Source organism: Sinohyriopsis cumingii, unplaced genomic scaffold, assembly GCF_028554795.1.
Source record: "Sinohyriopsis cumingii isolate HCF-2022 unplaced genomic scaffold, ASM2855479v2 utg000646l, whole genome shotgun sequence".
NCBI classification, from domain to species: domain Eukaryota; kingdom Metazoa; phylum Mollusca; class Bivalvia; order Unionida; family Unionidae; genus Sinohyriopsis; species Sinohyriopsis cumingii.
Window position 1 is genome coordinate 143,180 of NW_028315921.1, and position 24,321 is coordinate 167,500.

The 24,321-nt window shown below is 33.9% G+C and overlaps 1 protein-coding gene across 1 annotated transcript in view; it reads right to left on the reverse strand.

The window, feature by feature from the left end:
- Positions 1-9,258: 9,258 nt before the first annotated feature.
- The window catches only part of LOC149773343 (uncharacterized), a 17,169-nt gene continuing 2,106 nt past the window's right edge, over positions 9,259-24,321 (reverse strand). Inside the window, exons 2-4 of the mRNA XM_089946398.1 lie at positions 22,653-22,764; positions 20,750-20,916; positions 9,259-14,699 (exon numbers count right to left, since the gene is read on the reverse strand). Of these exons, the coding sequence (XP_089802524.1) occupies positions 14,563-14,699; positions 20,750-20,916; positions 22,653-22,764 (416 nt within the window). The 3' untranslated portion in view covers positions 9,259-14,562. The remainder of the gene's footprint in view (positions 14,700-20,749; positions 20,917-22,652; positions 22,765-24,321) is intronic.

A 24,321-nucleotide genomic window follows, 5' to 3' on the forward strand; every position in this document is an offset into this window, starting at 1 on the left:
GTATGTTGACACATCTAATTGAACTATATACAGTGTTTGACGTAGCTTGCAAACATCATATGTTACAGTAAACTCACTCTCTCTCTCTCTCTCTCTCTCTCTCTCTCTCTCTCTCTCTCTCTCTCTCTCTATATATATATATATATATATATATATATATATATATATATATATATATATATATATATATATATATATATATAAACACACACACACAAACACACACACTTCTATGGCATTCATTTGTCCGTGTTCCATCTACCCTTTCTCATTCGATGTTAGATATTTTGCCATGTATGATGGGATGTCAAAGCGTATGTCCTGTCGATTTTGCTGGTCCACTTCATTCCACATGAACCCTTTGCATACTTAGTTAGCTGAAACGGAATCCACTGCTCTGCTTTTTGACTGGATTCAGGTGAAAGAAAATTATCCAACCATATTCCTTGTTAAATTTTAAGTGAGTGATTCAAGCCGAACAATCGTGGCGGCTTTCATACAAAACGACAAATGTCTTACGTACCTTTTTCCACCTTAAACATTTTATGCAACTTTTAAGTTCGATGCGGACTGGTAATCACCTTACTAAATACCTAACAATTCACGTCACGGGCTCTCTAACCGGTTTGTTGATATTGTTTGTTATGGACAAAGATTATTGTACCTGCAATATGGGATGTTTTTCAATGCAACCTTTCAGCTGCTTCAAATGGATGGAAGACTCCAGCATAGCGAAGATAATAACGAATTTCCGCGAGAATCTCGTTTTATCTGTCATGGTGGACAAAGTGCAGTTAGCATAAACATACCAATATAATATACATAGTATAGGCTTAATAAATTTAACATTAGCCAAACTTTCATAAAACATCGCTCTACTTAGGTAGTAAATGTTAACTACTCTCTACCTTTTGTCTCCGACAATATTTTTATTTGCTCTATTGGAAGGTATGGGACTAAACCGTGGTCTGATACGGTTTAGACTAAATTATCGTTTTACGAGTCTATGTTCTTAAAATAAGTAACAAAATAAAAAAAGAGTGAAGACAACAAGCTTTGTAGAATTTAACAAATAATTTATTTCCCTAGAATACAAAGTGAAAAAAGATGAGAAAAGAGAACTTTCAGTTTTACGAATTATATCCAAATTTTAATCCAGGAATTAAAAAAACCACAAGTCCTATCAATGAAAAGTTCTAAGTGAATCTCCGTTCAAATCCCGATGAAATTCAAGATAGAAAGCGATGACCTCAGTTATAGTCAGAGTTGTACTGATGTGTCAACAGTCTCTTGTTGAATCAGAGAAAATATTATTCCAGTTTGGAATTCCGCTTAAATTTCAGTAGATGTCTTTGTCCAAGAATTATCAGAGCACTTTTGTATTTCTAGGGAAAACAATCACTAGAATTCAGTAATTTGAAGAAAAATAAAATTCAGCCCAAACGGGTCACAACACAATACCACTTAACGTGTCAAATGTTTTAAGCCCGACTCGCAATCCTTTATCATAGCATCAGATATAAGACTCACTAAAACGCAAAACTGATTAAAGGATGGGGGTCAAGAGTTCATTTTTCTGAAAAATCTGAAGTTTGTTACATGATAAATATCACGTAGTCTAGGTATAACCTTGGCTCAACTTAATGATTCTTACACTGAGAAAGACAGAAAAATTTAAAAACGTTGTTTGCCTAAACTGTCACTGATTTTGGAACAAAGTCAGGAACACGACACAATGTTTAATTACGCAGCATAGCATATAAAGAAAATAAAAAAATATTCAATTCTGGACAATGTCAAATCCACTAAACAATGTTACATTACAATATCATGTAATACAATACAAAGTTAAAACAAACAAACAAACAATTAAATTAAATATATATATAACTATCGTAGCTAGTTTCCTACATGTACCTGATGGCAGAGGCTAGTATTCATGAGACAAACAAAAAATGTTGAAATTTTTCAGCGATAGTCACATAATCTTTGTAAAGTAAGAACCAAAAGGGTATATAATCTTAACATATTCATTCTAAAAGCAATAACCATGATGATTTCACTGTCGTAGCGACCTGAAATAGGCTAGGTTCATCACGCAGAAAACAATAACCAGAAAGATGTAACTATCGCAGCAACCTGGAGAAAGCAAGATTCATTACCCGGAGAGCACACGTCAACGCGCACAGGAATGAAACGTCTGAAAATATTGGTGCCAGTTTTCAGTTAAATAGTTAGTGATAAGATTTATATATAAATGACAATCCATGTCATTTATAACCAACATATCGGTTGGGTCCCTTCATAACATAATTAGTCTTTACCAATAGAATTAAACTCATTGACCAACTGCCTATCAGTTGCCATTCTAGTTTACTCGACTGTATCACCAACCAATTTACTTAGCTTAAGTATTTACTAACTCTACTGCCTTACAGGAAACAGTTTTCTTAAGAATACTTACCCGTATTCTATTCCAATAAAGTCTTCACCTACGGACTTACTGAAATCACTCTAAAGTAACCTGACAGTTTTGACAGTATACAATTCTGAATTCCTCTCCCAATTCACCTTGCTAGCAGCAACAACATACAATTAATCCCTCGGGACTTCCTTAATTATCTCTTCCCGCAAGAGTAACTAAAGGCAATATTTCTTTCTGAAATGCGTTAATTCAGACAACGAATACGCTATCAAAGAAATTCAGGTACGGAATCTTAATTTCTTACAATGTCATAACATTCATTAAAGAAATATCACACAATGACATGCACTAACTGCAGAACGCATAGATATTGACTCGATTCGCTCTCGTAATTCCTTGCTTAAACAGTAACCAAATTTATCACTGCTATGCTGATCTACGTTCTATTCAATATCTTACTCAGCCCCTGTCACTCACACCGTTCAAAATGTCCCAGACGATAAGCCCCCACTTTGTAACGACGCCCTTTTAGAAAGAGGGGTGGTTAATTGGATTTGGCTGGCGTTGTCTAGAGGATGACCTCCCTCGTTATTATAGCCCGGTGGGAAAGGAAAGATAGAGTTTCAACAGAGAACTGTGCAAGACTACTGGGAAAAAATGCAATACGAGCCCACTTAGACAAGAAAAGTAAAACATTTAATCAATAACAATTAATAGCAGCAACTCCAATTAAATCTAAGTTATGTCAAGCGAATTTAATAGCAGTGTCTAATTTGGATTTATTTCATCATAATAATGAGTGGTGAAAAGAGCGCAACGTCCACGATTGATTGCATCACCTTCCTCCCATGACCGTGTATCAACGTCTTCCTGTTCTCTCGAGCCTTCCTATTATCTACTTTTCACCGTTTTCTGGACTTCCTAGTCCTTTATTCTGAACTCGTCACTTCTTTTTTCGGACTTCCGTCTTCAGACTGTCCCGTCTATCCCAAGAAAGCTGTTCCTTAATGCTGTTCTCTTTTAGAAAATGCGCGTCCTAGCACTAAATCGTTTATTTTATTACAAGACGGCCACCTGGTCCCCTTTTCTTCTTTAACGAGGAAAGCACTGTTCTTTTTAAGCTTCCCTGGAGTCGAGCGTCTCCTCTCTCAGGATATTTAAGACTAAATAATTTCGACCAAGGTCGACTCTTTAAATTCACATTACTTCTAACGTGTACGCTTTAATTTACTCTTCCCAATCGTAAACAGCGGTTCCTAAATTTTTCCCAAAATAATCATTTTTTTCGTCAGATTTAGACAGCATAGAATCTGTGAACTACGGTGCATATCAATTTCCCCTTGAAAATAATAATTTGACATGGGTTACTATCAAGCGATTATGGTTTGTAGCTCAAATGTTTACTTTCTCAGGACAGCGTTGCAATATACCCTATCGATTCACACTGAGTCATAAATGCTAGCCGTCAAGTTTTAACACTGACATGGGGTGGGGTGGGGAGAAAACAGGTCGAAGTGACCCTTCACAAAGACATTTCTGGCATAAATGTGATAAATTTTAATGCTCAATGCATTCAACTTCAAGGTTCAATACAATTCAGAATTCCACAATTTACAGAAAGTTAGCATGCCGGATGTTATGTTGGATGTATAAGATCATAATATGGATAGAATGTCAGGGCCCTCTATGGGAACTGGAAATGAATGGGTTTTTTATTGTATGCATTGGATTTGAACTCAGATGGACAAGTAAAATGAGAGACTGACGAACACATACCCTATTGACAGACTATGAATTATTCTTCCAATCCCAAATTCATACCCTTACAGTTCAACATACGAACATTTTTTCAATCAGCAGCCACACTTACAGTACGTTACCATCATTCCAGAGAATCATACTACAAACTGTAACGCAGTTTTAGAATCAACTGTACCTCCATCATACGATAACCTATACGTAAACATACCAGTCTTGGAAAAAACCCACATGTACAGTTGTAATTAAAATGGGAGTTTTCTTAAACTGTGACCCCTGTTTTTATCGTGGTTGCGAATTTTCTTTCCAACAGATAATGTTTAGTCGCTTTTCTCCGACCGCCGTTTCACGTCAACTAATCGGAGTGTGCACCGCCTCAAAAAAGGATTAAGTAAAGCTAATGTCCAAGAACGGCGTCTTACACACAAGTCTAATTTGTATTTGATAATATCATTTTATCATTTTGTAATGCTTATATAAGGATCGCAATCATGCATGATTTGGAGTGGTAATTTTTATACTTCTATATGATAGCGGCGTTTGACGAGCCCATTAAATATATTGAAACCAGGGCTCTTCATGCTCAGGCTTCAACGACCCCAAACCATCAAGCAGTTGACTAATCTTGATACCTTAATAAAATAAAAGACAACCTCCCCTTATAACAAAACATGTATCATCCTTATGTGTTTACATAATCCGGCCGCTTGTACCTGGCTTTAAACACTATCCTTATTCTTATACTTAGCCATATTCAAACATCGGAATTGCAGATGAAGTTTCAGAACAATTTTTTCAGGTTGCCTTATCTTCAGGTTTTATGGATCTTTGGCACATGAGTAACGTTCTTTGGAGAATCGGAAATGACTTTAATCTCTCTGTTTTGAGCGCTACTAACCGCATATAATCCATATAATATTGACACAATAACTTACATGGGATAAATGCAATCAAATGTATCTATATTCACAAGTGAATTACAGTTTTAATCATTATTTTAAAGTTATTCATCAATCCTGGTTTGAAAGTATGGATCAACACTTTGTTTTATACAGTTGAAGGTATTTCGGTTTATTTCGACCTTATCTGCAGTCATATTTAAAATTTCAGCGTTAGAAATGTATGGGTTTATTTGTAATACTACTTGGAACACTGAAAACGTCTCAGATACATTGCTCCAATGTCACATAACATTTTGCCATATATCACGGCTCGTCCTAGGAACATATCACCGATATGATATTTTAAGGATGACTACTGAGGAAATGGTATTGTCAAATGAATGAAAGTCAACTTCGGAATGGTTCATGGGTGATAATTGTTATATTGATGCTAAATCACGGGTACATTCCAACACCAGTTTCACGTTTAAACACAACGTGAAAACACATTTATTTGTTTTGTACTTCAGCATGAGCGCGTGCAGTTAATATTCAGAAAAAGGGGATCTTAATTTTGTGCTTCTTTACTGTGATTCTCTGATAACAAATGAACCAATCATGACTCCGAAGAAAAGGCGTTTTAAACAAAGAGAATCCGTTTTAAAATTTGCCTCTTTATTCGTCGTACAATACACATGGAAAATAGACACTTTTTATGAAACCGTTGAATTTGACCATACAATATTTTGTTAGCTTTTGTTGGAGACATACCTTTGTCAAAAGAAACGTTATACAAATATCTCTCCAGCAATAGAATTCTACGGAATTTAATAAAATATGCTACAAAATATATCCGCTCTTTCGGATTGGTCTGATGTGAAATTTGCGACAGCAAATTTTTTATATCGTGACAGAAATGTTGACGCATGACAACGTCTTGATTTGTATTTTACTTGAGCAAAAAATTAGGATAAGAATGTATAATTCCAATTTTTATAAATGAAATGGATTTTCTGCAATGGATTGGCTGTAAACACTCACATGAAACTGATCTGGTATTTTTTACAAATCGATGAATTCTGGGACTAATTTCGGTTTTTGTACTGTTTGCAATATAAAAAAAAACATTGTAGAGACGTCATTCTGAAACGCTTGTTGCATCTTTTAAATTTGTATTCAGCAAATAAATATAAATTATGCTTTTTAATACTTTTTCAAATATTCTTTGATTGACATGCATAATTTACAATTTGGCCTTCGTCTGCTACATAATCGCGCAAAATGGACGATGACGGTGATTTTTCACTGCAATTTTCTGCAGAATGTTTTAACAATTACATGACAAGGAGTTAAAATAAATAATAGCAGCGATTGAAGCAGATGAAGATGAAATTTACGATAATGTGATGGATGTTACAAACGCTGAAAATGAAACAGAACAATAGAGATTGATAAATTCCCTCACACAGCACCCTATGACCTCAGTCACTCTAACCACACACAACAACAACAATAATATGCGTGGGAACTGGGCCAGTCACTTTTGAAGAGGACTTAAAAGCTATTCAAATAAATCAATACTCAGTGACTACTAAACGAAACACAAAATGGGGCATTCTCGTTTTCAATGGTAATTTGTTTTATACTTTTTTTTTTTATACTTTTCTTTAATTTTAATTTTGTTTGCTTATTTAAAAAATGTGTGTGTGTGTTGGTGGCATGGTGTGAATATGATCACTTACAAAAAAATAAAATAAAATATTTATGAGACCATTATTCAAAGACTGAATAAAGTTTTGAAATGGTAAAACTACCATTTTCACCAATGTGACTTAACATCATTGAAAAATGTATATAATAATCCATAAAGGAGACTGTTTTGCTAATTTAAATTATTTTTCATGTGTAGTCATTGATTATGTCCAGCACTCCAGCACTAAACTATGCAACCAAGTAAAACATATAGCCGGTTTTACGAGCAACTCTACATTTAACAAATGCACATTTAATTTCACATTAGATAACTAAAAGGGTCTAGTTAATTATTAACGCTGATGAAAAAGATATAAAATGTTATTCTTGTATAGGACATACTAAATTTAAAAAAGAATGTTGTTATTTTTTATATGAAAAGACATGTGCTGACACCACGGATAGCCATTGCTTAAGAAGTAAAGTATGAAGTTGCCAAATTAACGTAACTGTGACAGTAGTTACATTTCATTTGACATTATATCACTTAACGGGTCTTCATAAGTATTAACGCTGTTGAGAATGATATAAAATGTTATTCCTGTATACAATTTATTTAATTGTTACCTTTATGTTAGTAAGGGATAGCATCATCTTGCTCATATTTCCATGTTGTTCATTGATAAAATCCATTATCAATTAAGGTTTGATTGGAAATTTAATCTAGCACACTTGTTCATTCCGTATAAGCTGTTATTATGTAAGGTCATGGTCATCTGACATGGCAGATGGGACTGACTAAAACTGAACAAAAGTGTTATAAATAAACTAAATGATGTTGAAACCACCGGTAGCTATTGCCTAAGATATAGAGTATGAAGTTTCTGAATAAACGTAACTGTGACAGTAATCAATATGTTCGCGTGATTCTGTACAGGTTAAGTATTATGGGGCGATGTGAAGCGGCGAATGAAAGGAAAGTACGCGTTACTTAAATTGGAATGCATTGTTGATGGAATAAGTTGATTAGACGAAAGAATTGGAATTATAAGAATTAAATGATCATGCTTGGGTATTTATCGATGTGCAATTTTACCTAATCACTCACAAAATTAAGATAAAGTCCTTCGGACTTTATTTACTTTGTGAGTGATTAGGTAAAATTTACACATCGATAAATACCCAACCATGATCATTTAATCCTATATTATTTACTATTTGGGAATGCTTAGCGGGGATTTACAATCAAGCATTTCGACTTTACTAGAAGCGACAAAATTCAATTTGCAACATTAGAAACCAAAATTACAATTCTCAGCAAATGCAACAACACAATTCTCAAATATTTCATACATTGTAACTATTGTGTTTCTGTAATGTACTAGTTTCGGAAACTTTTGCGTTGGATGGCTACATACTACTGATGAGATTATTGGAATGTAAATCAATTAAAGTGAACATTAGAGCATCTGACTTTCGATCATAACCATGTTAAAACTAGTTCTGAAAAGGATTTATACAAACAAAAGGTAGTCAAATATATTTCAACATATGCATTCTTACCTACTAAGGATATACTATTTTATCTTATGTACCTTATCTCATCATAAAATACATTATGCGTTAGCGAATGCTCTTATTCAACTATGTAAAGCATAGTCCTTCATATAAATGAAGATTGGGTTCGATCCCCGACCGAGTCATACCAAAGACTTACAAAAATGGTACTAACAGCTGCCTCACTGGGCGCTCAGCATTAAGAGGTTAGTGTTAGGACTGGTCGGCCCGGTGTCAGGCTAATGTGACTGGGTGGGGCATCATGCTACATGTCTGCAGCATGATGCCCCAGTGCTAGACATCACTATGGGGCCCCGAGTGGCCGAGTGGTCTAAAGCACTCTCCGTTACGGAGCACTGCCATCTCACCTCTGTCTGCGCCGGTTCGAGTCTCGGATTCAGCTAGTGTGGGTATGTGAGAAAGCTTGCCGGTAGCTTCTCGTGGGTCGGTGGTTCTTTCCAGGGTTTTCCCGGGTTCTTCCTCCACCATTAATACTGGCCGCCATGTATAGCCTATCGTGTACTGAAAAATGGCGTTAAACCCCATAACAACAACCATAACTAGACATCACTATAAACTGCCACATTGCAGACATCGTAGCTATATGACTGAAAAATTGTTAAAGCTACGTCAAAAATCAAATCACATCACATCACATCACATAAATGAAGATACGTATCTTGAGTTTAGGATTCTATAACGTTATCGTTAATCGCGTTACGTTTGTATGAAGTATAAAGTTGAAAATGTTGAAATTTATAAACGTTTAATCTGTAATTGTGAAATTTATAATCAGCATCTTAGATTTTTTATACTGTATATATTTTATATTCGTCTTAGGCCACATAGTTGTCACATGGAAAATGGACGGTTGAGCCTAATAGCAAAGCATTCCTACATAAATATAGGGAGAATGTTTCATTTCATTAACAATTCAGTTGCAGCTGAGAGTTAAGCGCATTTATTTTGAATGTATTAATTGGAGCATTTTAACTATATATCTTTGAATTATTTTTTCTCTTTCAAAGGGCAAGCTGAAAAAGTAATGTGTCAGAGAATCCCTTGTAACGGTTTGGCAATATTTGAAGCAAATGCGTGTAGTTGAAATAATCTCTTTTTAGATATGATTGAAGATTATTATTATTATTATTATTATTATTATTATTATTATTGCTTTTTAACGTCAGATAACGACGTAGTAATTGATAGAAACCCAAAGTGACAAGCTGTATATGGAGTGTATGCCACTTACCCTTATATTACGGATCTCCACGAAAGGTCAACCCTCAATAAATTTCAGATTCCTAAGTTTAAAAGTAATTTATGTTTCTTACACAATCACTTGTTGTTCTTTTTTTTTAACTAAACACGAGCACTTTTTTGCCTTGGAACAACCCAATCTAAGCGAATGACCATACATTAGGTGTGCTGAATTCACACACCATTGAATTCAGAAATAAATATTTGGTGGCACAAAAAATAATATGATCTCATTTTAAATAAATATGAAAAATTCAACTAAATTTTACATCCTAAAAGAAAGATATGAATGGAAGAATGTGTAAGAATGGAACGAGCTCTTGCTATCGTCCTTGAATAGTAGCTGATACCCCCTAATCTAGGAGTAAAATTGTGATACAGACAGAAAGCTATGTGGCTCTTGTCAGATATTTTCTCTGTTAATGAGAACCAAATCGTTAAGTGTAGCGATCAGCATATATAATAAAACAGATCAATTACCTTTTGAGATAAAAGATTGTTATATATAAAAGAAATATAAGCAACACAATTAAGAAAGTGATTTAAAAGTGCGCATAAAAAATTACAGTCATTTGGTTTAACATGTTAATTAAAAACCTAACTAACAAAAAATATGCAAATTTGGCATACGTATACGAGCAGCGTACCACAATGTCAATGTGCATACAATACGTTCACAGGAGTTAACATGTAAATAGGAACAAAGAAAATACATGATACATGGAGCTAAATGTTCCACAGCGGAGTGTATATAAATATCTGGTGTCAAAAACAGGTCTATCATGGGTTGCAGTGGATATCCAAAAACTTACACCCTAACAATAGGACTCCAGAGATAGGAAGTACATTAATAATACATAATTCTGTATTTTGACATTTCTGCTGCAGTCGATCAAAACAAATATCAATTTTTACATATGAATACAAAACAAGCAAAACAAAAAGTTGCAATGCTATAATACGTTTCATAGCTTGCGAAGAATTAATTCAAATAATTACACGAAATTTAAATAGGATTAGATAATAAGGAGAATTAATAATAAAAGGTTTAGACATTCATTTAAAATAAATATAAGTGGGTAAATGTTTTAGGACGAAAAAAATCAAGATTTGCATATACGTTTCAATAACATTGAACAAAAAGATAAAAACAGATAATTGTTCAAACTCAATAAAACTAAAGATCAGACTTAGTAAATAATCAACTTTAAACTGTGAGCATATTTAGTATATTCGAAAAAATAGAAGATATTATTTCTTAAAATTACAAAGGTATTTGGTAGATATGTAAATGTGCATGATTATGATTCATAAAAGCTAGAGGAAAGCAAATATGTGCCAGATAAAAGTGAAAGGAACTACATTAAACCCTTAGAATTGTTGAAACAGAGAGATACAAACATGCATTGCTGGATTAGTCATGGTTCAGGGTGGTGGTTCTAAAGTCTACAAATATAAAAAGTAACAAAACTGCAGTCATCACATATAATTCACATTGCGAAGGAAACATATATACAACTTGTTTCATTCTTTAATATAGTAGAACAATTATCCTGACGAAAAGTACTGTTACATTCTAGAAAACTTGATAGCTTCAATAGTAAAATTAAAAATACTATAAATACCAGTAAATAGTTATGTGTTATTTAGTAAGATTTTCGATGTGTTATATTAACAGTCACGGAATGCAGTGTGTACGAAAATAACATATAATGGATAATCAAACGTTTTGTTTGTATGTTAAATATATCCCCAAAATATACGACCAATAGTTGTACTTAAATTAGTTTGCTGCTCTGGGTAAATGTTTTATATAGGGTACGAAGAATTCAAACCAAACATTCAAAAAATATCGGGTTCACAGAGGAACAAAAACAAAAACATTTTTATCAAATAAATGTATGCTACCACAGTGAAAACACAATCCTGCCCAATTTAGCGTGTACCATAGCGGTAATAATTAAAACTAAAGTTCGAGACCATCTACCATGATCAATTAGCAGGCGAGTATACAGATCTAGACTATAAAGAATGAAATTTTGAACCTTGACCATTCATAGCGTGTCATATGTTTCTCAAAGGTTTTATTTTAACGATCCAAATGATGAAATACAATTCATGCCTAATGACTTGATTTTTCTAAAAAGAACACCTGCTGATGTGCCGCAAACTCCCACCTTATATAATACACACAATCTAAATGACTCAATTAAATGTTTATTGCACTCTAAACAATTTTAAAGGGAAATATAAATAGATAGCATACAAATATTGCATCTATTTACTATTTATATGTTTCTGGTCTATATTGCTTTACGATTGCAATCAAAGTTTGTTCCGTCACTTCAGTAGTTTGCTACTTTTTCTTTCCAACTGGACTAAACGTTTCACTTGTCTATTTGACAATGCATTGGTTGAATGATTTCATCTATTTCGTCTGGTGCTTAATTGCTTTTAACAAACATTATTAAATGAAGTACAGTCAGTATTTTGTCGTTTTTATGTAAATTTTGATCTTATCGAGTCTTAAGCTATGCCTAAAGATTGTTTATGATGTATCCGATGCTAATAAATAAGCAAAACGTTTACACGTGAAGTTGTTCGTAATTTCTATTTTGTTCATTCTGCTTTTTTGTCTCTTATTTCCTTTAGTAAAGATGTATTTGATGTCTTCCTTCATTTGTCCCATTTCCCTTCTAATTAATATGCTTGAACCTTTTCAAACCACTGTCCATCTGTTTAAACGTTTCACTAACTTGAAAATAGTATAACTATTCTCTTTGAATCATTTATTCGCTATATGATGGAATTATGCCACACCTATCGTTTGCTTTATATTTCTTGATGTTTTCGCCTTTCTGTTTTGGTATGATTTTTCAGTGCAACCTTTTTCAATTCAAGTTGTTGAATATATTCTTTTCATTATTTATATACAACAACATACTATCATGACTTGAAATTATTTATTTTATTTATATCAGTGGTTTCTTTTCAAAATGATGTGAATGATTTTTCATATCCTTTTGTGAGTGACTGCAAAACGCGTCATGGAACTGAGTTTTGCGAAAAGTGTGTGCATTATGTATGAAACAATTGTGAATATGATTCGTTGCACGAACAGCGTTGACCGGGCGTGATTTACTTTTACCTTTGTCTATTTAGAAATACTGAATATCTCATGATGTGTTGGCAGTGTGGAACCTATTTTGCCTCTAATAATCTGGACGATGATGTAACCGCGATAACAGTACCTAAAGGCCAAAGTTCTCTCTCTATCGTCATCGTACAACATGAGTCACATCAGAAAGCTTTCCACTCTATGAGGACGATTGTTAGTTGTGGGGGTACATGATAATAAAAATGTGTTCTTTCGTGTTATCAGTTGTATGTTACAGAATTGAATTAAATGCTGGATGTTTCGTAACTTTGTCTAATTTGTATAGAGATTCAGGCCTATTTCACTCTAATGTCATGCTATCAAAAGAATATGGTCTGCTTCAGATTATGCATTATGTAGGTGAACGGATCAGATACATTCAGTTATGATGAATGCATTGAGCTGGTATACATCAGTGTGATTACTCTCGTCGGAAATATATTCAGGTACGAACGAGGTTATTTGTACAATAATCTAGTAGAGTTGTTCTTATAGAATAAGTGAATGCGTAACTGAGTCAGTTCATGTGCCCACATGCGCACTACATATCATTGTATTCACACCTGAATGTGTTTCATGTCAGTAGTAATAAGGACGAACTGGGGGTCAAAGGAGGAGGATTGGGCTTACGAGAAATCCTATGTTCAAAGTTTAAATAGGTTTAATATGGAACAGGTTGATAGGGACAAGCAGTAACAGTGCTGCAATTGGCTGACCGCAACTGTGTGACATCGCAATAGTGTTCGAGTTGACCTCAATATGCGTTCGTACAGGAAATCCTAAGTTAAGTAAACCCATAGGCTTGATGGTCAAGGTTAAATTAACATGAGAATTATGCTTGTGGTCGTACGGGAAAACGTATGTGAAGTAGGTTCATAGGTCTAACATTCGAAATGACACTTGGGAGTCAAAAGTGTTCAGAGGGTCCAAATATCACACTTGTGATAAAAGTGTTTAAGGGACATACGGAAAGCGAGTAAGCAGCAGAATTATACGCAGTCTTTCCATACATTCTGTTTCATGAAATTTGTGTTTGTGCCCTATTGTGTTCTGTTCTTTTTTCTTTCTCTCTCCATCTCTATCAGTCTATTTTTATAACGGTGCAAAATTCGCTGGAATTCATTCCCTTGCTTTGATTATTGAGATGAGACTGCTGGAAATCGCTTCAATGTTGCTTTCGAGAGATTAGACGTATACAATTATCCCCTATGAACATATGCATAATATGGCTAGCCTTGTGTTAACCTTTATTCAAGAGTTGCCAAACAGTACTTTTCTTGGCATTTATCAAAGGGATGAATAATTTCAAACACATCCCCAACAACAACATCAACATCAACAACGTTCACAATTCATTGTCTACAAAGAAAATGTAAGAACATTATGATTGCAAAACGATTCAACAGAAACGCAAATATCAATATGAAAGAGGATATGCACATTATTAATATCATAACATCAAAACAGACTTTACATTATTAATACCATAATTTCACAAAATATACCACACTTTTATACAGTCAACTCATTTTGGCATCATCTCCACTTAAATAACATAATAAGGAGTAGATCAAAGTAAGCAAAACAAACAAATTTCAGAAAGAGAAGAAATTGCTCCTGATTGTCACTACCGAAACAACACTGCTAAAATAAAATGTTCCAAACTGTAGAACCCTTCTTTCAACGCAAAGACAAAAGAAATCCTAAAGTTCACTTGCACGATTATACACTATTGAACGGTTAACCAAATTAATCTTATTGTAGAATTCATTTCATTTGTTTTCGTGCAACGACAACCCTGTACAAACATTGCTAATATACAAATAACCATATTAATATTTGGGAGGTGGTGGTGGATATGGCGGGGCAGTGGGAACGTACGGTGGGGGTTGCTGCATACCCAACGGTTGAACGTAACCAGGTCCATAATATCCGGGATAAGGTGGAGGCACAGAAGAATACGTGTTAACTGAAATGATAATAATAATAATAATAATAATAATAATAAGAACAAGAAGAAGAAGAAGAATAACACATCACAAAAGATGCCATGCAATGTTTCAGGAAACATACAAATTTTCAAATTATTTTCGAAAATGAAACTATTGAAATAATTAGTTCTAAGCATGAAATCAAGATGAAAATTGTGCAGAATGAGGAATATTTAAACAACACATCTGATATGAACAATACACATTTTTTATTCAGCTAAATGTAATGCACAATTTGAAGATCTCGTCAACTTTGCCATGTCAATATACATATAGTCCTCAAAGACAGAATCAGAATGTGTTGAAAACAAAGCAAGATTAAGTGTGCACACAGTGGCTAAGCACATGAAATATTTCAAAGGAAAGCACTGACAACTTGGAATTTACTTGGGTACAAAGTCATTTGTTGTGGGGAGAGGAAATATGAATTGAATGTGAACATCAATCCTCGCACTGGCTGACGTTGGTCAAAGCTAACTGAAATATACAGCGGCACACTTTACACGTCAATAGACATATCTCCAGTCAAAGCGAGTGACGAAAACAAGAAAAAAGAAAACCCACACTGATAAAAATCTACGGATCTCTCTTATCCAGTTATTTAACGACTAACACACTTATACACCAACATTCAAAATTAATGAAATAGCCAAAATTTAATAATACTGAATGATATTAGTTAATGGTTACCTCACCAAATTCACTGATAAAATATTAGCAATCTGGCTCATGTTTGTAGGCAGTCAGTTATTATGCAAACTTGAAGACTCGAATACTGAAGATACAGAGGACATGTATAACGTAGAAGACTTACTTCTGTATGACAAATGAGATGACAAATGAGATGACAAATGAGATGACGTGTACATAGTTAACAAAATTGTTTTTAGAAGAAAAGACAAAGCGACTGAATGTGTATAATCATTAAACATAAGGGATATGCAGAAGAGATTAAAGGTAAACTGAAAACTTTATTCCGTTAAATTCAATTGTGTAATCGCAATACAAACGTAATCAGGCATCACAAACACATCGAATTTTTTAAAGATACGAAGTTTGTAGAATCAAACAGCTGCAGCAAAATCTTTTATTGGAAAAGGTAGAAGTTAAACTTCATGCGAATCGAGAATGCGAAGTGGAAAAAAAATAAACTACGTCGATAAACATTTCCATTAATGCATTAAAAAATATAGTAAATCTGTTTTACCCTGCACCACGCAATCGAATGTGATATTGCCTACAACAATCATTCAACGAAGCTGTTTAACGTGTCAAATGATCCACCGCCAAGCATGGGCATTGAGGAAATTACGTAGCTGATATTCCATTTTCTTTTTACTCCAGGTCAGTTCGTAGTTGCCTGACAAATATCTAGCAGACATTCACCTGACGAAACTGTTAAAACCTTACAGTTGAGTGCAAAATCATGTTCTGTAATTAATAACATGACTAGCAAAAGAAAGATATTTATCATAATAACCCACGTGCCGCTAAGTTCTTTCAAATATTTATTGAGGATTATACGTGGCTGGCCATCAGCAACTGAACAGGTTTTCAAGGATACGCAAACAATGTAAACGTAAACAATTTAGATAGAATGCTCATGGATAGCATAACAATATTATACAGAAGTAACAGTCCTTTGAAATGAAATAACCACAACGGTTTCACCATAGGTAAAGATATATGGCTATTGTGCTAGTTAAGACAAACAAAATTAAACAAGGTAGAACGAGTGAAATATTTAGGCGCTTGAGATCAGGGTTCCTGATAATGGAAGAATGGACACAGAAGCTGTACAGTTTAATGTGTTTGCGAAGAAATGCATGATTCCGTTTGCCTCAGAAATACATAGGACCCGAATATCGACTATTCCCTATGCACCTACTAAGGATTTCTGATTTAATATTACGACTGGAAAAGCGCAAAGGAGAGAACGAAAGAGGCAGCAAAGTCTAAGAGATGGAAAACATTTGCATGATACGATTAGTGCGGAATCAGTTGTTAAATCTAAGGATGACAAATACAAATATGGACTCGTTTTATGTTTAAGATGATAAGAGGAAATATCATAGGTATAGCCACTACACATGTCATGAATATATCCTAGATACGTCCAATATGGGCCGGAAGTGTGTTCTGGTGCTGTAAAAAACAACAATTGACCGGTGAGAGCACGAGAGTACTTTGAAGTACTTTACAAATCGGCGGCGAAGTATATAGAAGTAAAGAACTGTGTTCGATTAGCAATGTAAGTGTCAATAATTATAACACTCACATTCGCTGCACCCGGTTTGACTTGAAACTTATTTACGATCACATGATACATGACAGTTAACATAAAATTGCTAGCAGAGTTAAACAAAGTAATCACACTTACACCAACTGATAATTTGGAAAGATGAACATAATGTGCATTTATTTCGTTTCAACATTAACCTATAAAAACATTAGTGTAAAAGCAGCGATAATCGTACTTGAATGAACCCCATAAAATGATTTTTTGTTAAATGAATTAATTTGATTAAAGATATGTGGCACTAAATTTCTTATAGACTGAGCACAACAAATATTTTCCGGTAGTTTTGATGTGTTAAAGTTTGTTTCTGACAAAAGACCAAAGAAAGACAAAAAAAAATATAAAAAAAAAATAATAATAATATACGACGCATCGTCAAGAGAAATTTAATATACTTACTGGTTGATTTTTACCCTAGAACTAACAGTATTGTATGCTCTATTACTTTGGGAATCTTGAAGACGTGAAAAGGATTTTTTTTTTTAACAAAGCTAAATTTGAGTGGTAGACACGTTGAGATATATTTATCGGTGCTAGTAAAGAAGTATAATTAAAGAATGAAAAAGTATAGAGGGAACGTGGATAGGTCGATTCTGTTTGTCAGTGAAAAAAGAATGCTATGGAACTGTTTTTAAAGAGAATTGCTTAATTCAAGATAAAATGAAATCAGAGATTATATATATTTTGAACAAATTATCAATAGAGTTTGATGAGGCAAAATGTTCAATTAAATTTCAAGGCACTCAAGAGACCGAAATGTAGCGTGTTTACGATGCCAACCAAAGAAGTTCCTATTATTTTGATACTATGCGTTTAATGCGATTGCTTTACATGAGCAGCTTCATTGCATGATAAGGTTATTGTGACTAACATGCATTAGTCGAATATCGCAAAATACGTATTAATTTTGCATCCACATTTTGTATGTCTTTGCTAGCTATATGTCGTTTCAGTTTTATATAAGCATAAACGCTAGACTTTAAAACACTGAACTCTCTTATCTGTCTGCTATTAAACTCAAATTTTAAAATTCCAGGATTTTTTGAGTTCGTTGGAAGGATGTTAATAACATTCTCTTTTCTATAGTCAATATTGTTATAAAACTTTATGTCCTCTCTAACGTCTATTTAAACGTTGTTTGTTTCAACAAGAAACACCGATACACAGTGTTAGACATGAATAGTTCAATCATATCACCATACTGACCTTTCAGTTTATTGGGGTATAATTCATACATCAGCTGTTTGCACAGCTCTGCAACAATAAATACACCATGAGTTTGTTTGGCTAGCTTGAGTTTTGACTTAATTCATTACGTTTAGTAGAAATCTCTATTTTATAATGTCATTCAAACAAAGAATCATTTCGTCTTAAATTAAGACGTATTTTATTATATCATGTTGAATCTATTGTTTACTTTATGCTGATAATTGCCTTTCGCATTTTAAACACAAAATTATTAAACAATTTTAAAACAAAAATATCTCAAACTTTTTGGTACCGTTTTGTTTCACACTTGTATATGATTTTAACTATAGCTAAGCTTGCTGTTCAAGCCATTCATCTGTTAAATTTCCAACTCGAGAGATTTGGTTTAAAGCTTTACATTTCTACAACGCACCAGGTTCTTATTTCTGTTTTTAATGTATGCAATAGTTTCAATATAGCTGGTCTAGTACCTTTGCAATCATGAATCAATTTTGTTTTTGCGAAGAAGGTAGATAATTTACTTTGGTACAAACTTATATTGAACAATGAGTTATTCATTGAAATGGATGTTAATCTGCTGGCAGCGATTAAATTTCTAGAATGTCATACACATATCCGACAAATCTTTATAAAAATGTCACTATTAGTATAAACGTTTCTTTCCCCACATAACAGTTGTGAAAGACACATGGTATGCTCAACTTAAAAGGTCACATCACAAACATTGTGGTGTTTATTCTGATGTGTTTGTTAATTGGCAGCTGGTTTAAACACTGCCCATTGAATCTTTATATATATGTGGTTGACTCCAAAAATCGGAATTAAACTCAATGTTTCCTTTTCTATTTACATACACCGTATATTGTGATTTTACTTCGCAATAGACGCCTCGTGACAATATACACTATTGTTTTTTGACGAACGAAGCATATTGACGTGACCTCACGCAACCAGTGGGAAACCAAATAATTATTCTCGAAACTTCCATATCCCATCAGTCAACGAGAAACTACGCCAAAGGCACCATTTTAAGTCTTATTATTAAGATCATTATTACTAATTGCTAACATGTATCTAAACACCTATTTATAGATACTGCGCAATTTGCTTTCTAAGCAAATTCAAATCACGTACACAATTGATAAGAAACGATAATAAAAACAGTTTACAACCATATTTAAAAATTACGAAAATTAAATAAAATCATGTACCAAGAGTTGCAATAAAAATAGATATACATAATACAATAAAATGAAGTCACCTGTACGATGCTATTTTTATTCTTTATTCTGCCTCGTATTATCAAACATTCTCCTGTATAATTTCCGAACAGTGTATATTTGTAATTCTCTTTATAATTAAGTCTATATAGCTTCATTACTTTCGTAGAAATTCGGAATGACCGTGTGGTAAGATGAGACTTAATTATTTGGTCGACATGCAAGTGTGTATTCTACGTACCGACGACTTTGTATCATCTATGTTTGGTAAATCTTAGTCGTGATGGTATATGGGCTGGCGAGGGCATGCAAGGTGTTGTTGTTGTATGGTTTAACGCCATTTTGCAGCACAAGATAGGCTATACATGGCTGCCATTATAATTGGTGGAGGAAGAACTCTGGAAAACCCCGGGAAGAACCACCGACCCACGAGAAACTACTGGCAAGCTTTCTCACGTACTAACGTTAGCCGAGCCTGAGACTCAGACTTACGCAGACAGAGGTGAGAAAGCAGTGATTCGTAACGGTGAGCGCTTTGGACCACTCGGCCACTCTCGGCAAGGTGTTGTTAACCCGCGATGTTTGGTGTTATTTTTTACTGTGAGTCTTCAGACGAAAATATGTTATGCTTTGAACAGTAATTTGAATTAATCGGTTTTTCTTTTTCTTTTATTTGTTCAGCATGAGAAAAATCAAATCATTGACAATTCAATTAATGGACAAAACAGTGATATTTTTTCCTGATACAGAATTCAGTAAAACACCACTCGTTTGCAGACGGTTTACAACTGCGGAACTACTTTTGCCTTTTCTTTCATATAATCATTAGTGAATTCCATATTTGTGTTGTGTGTGCGTGTTTGAATGTCTGTAAGTGTATGTATGTGACAGGACACACGAACGTCTGGCATGAACATCTGGTATCTCGTAAATAAGTGCCTATCACATCAATTAAGTTTCATATATTTTCCTGGTAGAAATAATATTGAGAATATCAACGCTTTTTTTTGTCGAGATAAGATAATAATCATGAGCAAATATATACGCATTATTTTTAAGCATGCAACATAAATTGCGTGCTTTTATATTCCAGGCAAGACAAGAGTGCATATACCCCACCCAACTATATCCATAAATATATACTTCAATTTAATTACTAATTTTAAACAGTGTGTCTGTGTGGGTTTTTCCTGATGTTTTTAAAAAAACTTTTGATGACAGAATCCAGATAACTGCTGACGCCGTAGCCTTGCAATAGACGACGTGCAAGTGAGTAAATGTAAGCTGAGTTTTAACTTACGATACATGGTATTAGTCTGTACAGTGGTTGTTGGTTGAACGGCTACGACACGACCTCTGCGTGTACCAGAGTTACACGCACAGCAGAAGACGATGAGAGCTATAGTGACACCAATGACAACCAGACCAGCAATCACAGCGCCAGCTACGATACCAGCCAAATTGTAACTGAAATATAGACAGCCACATTGTAACTGAAAGTTAGACAGCCACAATGAACTGAAATATAGATAGCCACATTGTAAATTTAAGTTAGACAGCCACATTGAACTGAAATATGGACAGCCACATTGAACTGAAATATAGACAGCCACATTGTAACTGAAGTTAAACAGCCACATTATAATTGAAAGATAGACAGCCACATTGTAACTGAAAGTTAGACAGCCACATTGAACTGAAATTTAGACAGCCACATTGTAACTTTTAAGTTAGACAGCCAAATTGAACTGAAAAATAGACAGCCACATTGAATTGAAATATAGACAGCCACATTGTAACTGAAGTTAAACAGCCATATTATAATTGAAAGATAGCCACATTGTAACTGAAAGTTAGACAGCTACAATGTAATTGAAAGATAGACAGCCACAATGTAATTGAAAGATAGACAGCCACATTGTAACTGAGCGATATACAGCCACATTGTAACTTAAAGACATACACCCACATTGTAACTGAACGATAGACAGCCACCTTGTAACTGACAGATATACACCCACATTGTAACTTAACGATATACACCAACATTGTAACTGATAGATATGCACCCACATTGCAACTGAAACGATAGACAGCCACATTGTAACTTAAAGACATACACCCACATTGTAACTTAACGATATACACCAACATTGTAACTTTACGATAGACAGCCACTTTGTAACTGACAGATATACACCCACATTGCAACTGAAACGATGGACAGCCACATTGTAACTGACAGATATGCACCCACATTGCAACTGAAACGATAGACAGCCACATTGTAACTTAAAGACATACACCCACATTGTAACTTAACAATATACACCCACATTGTAACTGAACGATAGACAGCCACTTTGTAACTGACAGATATATACCCACATTGCAAATGAAACGATAGACAGCCACATTGTAACTGACATATATACACCCAAATTGTAACGGAACGATAGACAGCCACATAGTAACTGAAAGATATACACCCACATTGTAACGGAACGATAGACAACCACATTGTAACTTAAAGATATACACCCACATTGTAACTGAACGATAGACAGCCACATTGTAGCTGACATATATACACCCACATTGTAACGGAACGATAGACAGCCACATAATAACTGAAAGATATACACCCACATTGTAACTGGATATCCACCCTGTAACTGAAAGATAAGCATTCATAGCAATAGTTTTTAAAATAAGTTTTCAAACACACATTACTTGAAAAGTTACAGATCAGTGTTGTTGTTGATATTATAAAGTAAATATCAAGTCTATTTCAAACTATTTGATACCAATGGATCTTATAACACTTATCATTATCACACTTATTACTACTAATGAACTGTTTTATTATTTATTCTTTCACAACTCGCACTTGAACCATGAAAAATGAGAGATTGAATAATCGGGTTGCATGAAAAAGACACAGCAAGTAATATGGAAACTACGTTACAAATCAAACATATTAAACAGCTTATATTTTCTGGGGATTATATGAATATGTATTTTTGATGTTTCTAATGATTTGAGTATATAAATGATTTTTCATTGCAAATTGTTAATTGGAGCATCACAGTAGAAATGGTATGAGAAAAATATAACTGCTTATGAGCAAATAACTCATTCAAAATACTATGGACAGACAAAAACTCTTTTAGCAGTCGTGATAAGTAAAATATGTTACTTACCTACAACAAACCCCATCGTAAGTGCTGTAGATGTTACCGCAGCAACCGTAATCACAATACCTACTGGAGGAGTAGCTATACGTACAAATGTCACCAGCGTTCACGGGCAAAACTGTACAAGAAACATACTTATAACGACCATGCTGTCATTTTCAAGATTAAAGGATTACTGTTTTGAATACGACTTTCATATATCTCATTCACAAGGTAATCTCTTCGTTAGGTCATATGTATGTTCTCTAGGTCTTCCGGTTCCCTACGTCTGACGTTTCGCTCATTAGCAAAGTCTATTCTACAAAGAACCAGTCTAGCAAAACCTCATGAACATTGACACGGACTAGCTACGTTGCTTAAATATATTTAATTTATTTTTGTTTAAAACCACTATTTTTTATGAACATAAGACTAACCTAATAAACATGAAATTTTGATTACGTTCATAATTTGTCCTGCGATGTGAATTATATGTGCTACATAAAGGGCTAAAAATAGAACCTCTGCCCTAAAGATTTTTTATGACAACTATATTTAAGTTGACAATAATTGCGACTGTAAAACTGTCAATCATCTTCTTCATTTTAAGATTTTTGCAAAATCAACAGTCAATACAATTTTTATCTCTTCAAACTGTAACTATTTGTGATGACTCTTGAAATATAAATATATGGCTAGAAATGGCTGCAAATAGGAAACTCTTGAAAAATAATTTAGTAATTACAACGATTTGCAAGATGCTGATTCCTTTTGAGAAACGAAACTATTAGTATGAAACCGTTTTTCAATACTGTTTATAATGAAACATATTTCATTCTTCAAATAACTTGTGATGTTTATTCCAATTGACACTCACTAAGAGTGACATTGCATGGTTAATTTATTGTATAATGTTTTAGTGAAGCTATTTGCTATATGTGGTAAATTGCCAGTCTGATAAATGTCCTCCCCTTTTGCACGTTCAGTTGCTCATCAAACATTAAAGAGAATTAAAAGCGATGTTTGTGTGTACTGTTTCTATCGAATTTGTGTTATATTCATAGATTTTACAATTTCATAATTTATTACTCATTCAATATCTTGAGTATGTGTTTATTTCGTATGGCAAGGCCATAAATATATTGGAAGAACTCATACTAAATACCCACCCACCCAACACCACCATGCACTATAATTGTTGCTAGAATATAATCAGTATAGATGCTTCGCGATATGATCATTAACAGACGATATTCTGCCCATTTTACCTGGACGATTAACATTCTGACAATTTCTCCTATACGCAACCACCAAAACTAACCATTTTGTACAAGGCACACTGGAAGAAAATTAGCTTCTATATTACAAATATAGATACTAACGGAAAGCCTGATTTGCGTTATGTTTAAGTATACATTTATTGTAACAGTATCTTGAGATTCAAAGAATGTATTTCAACTTCCAAATATCATATAAACTCAACGGTAAATCTACCATCACATCACAAATATGGTTGCTGATGACGTAATTCTGGAATTATCTATATAGTAAAAACAGGAATAATTCATTTGATTGGACAAGAATACGTTGCTCAGGAGGTTAGAATGTGAGCGAAATCTCATTTCCAACGGCATATTCCATTTGTAAATCCGTTTAATATTGTATAGAATAAAATATACATTTGTTTACCATGTCA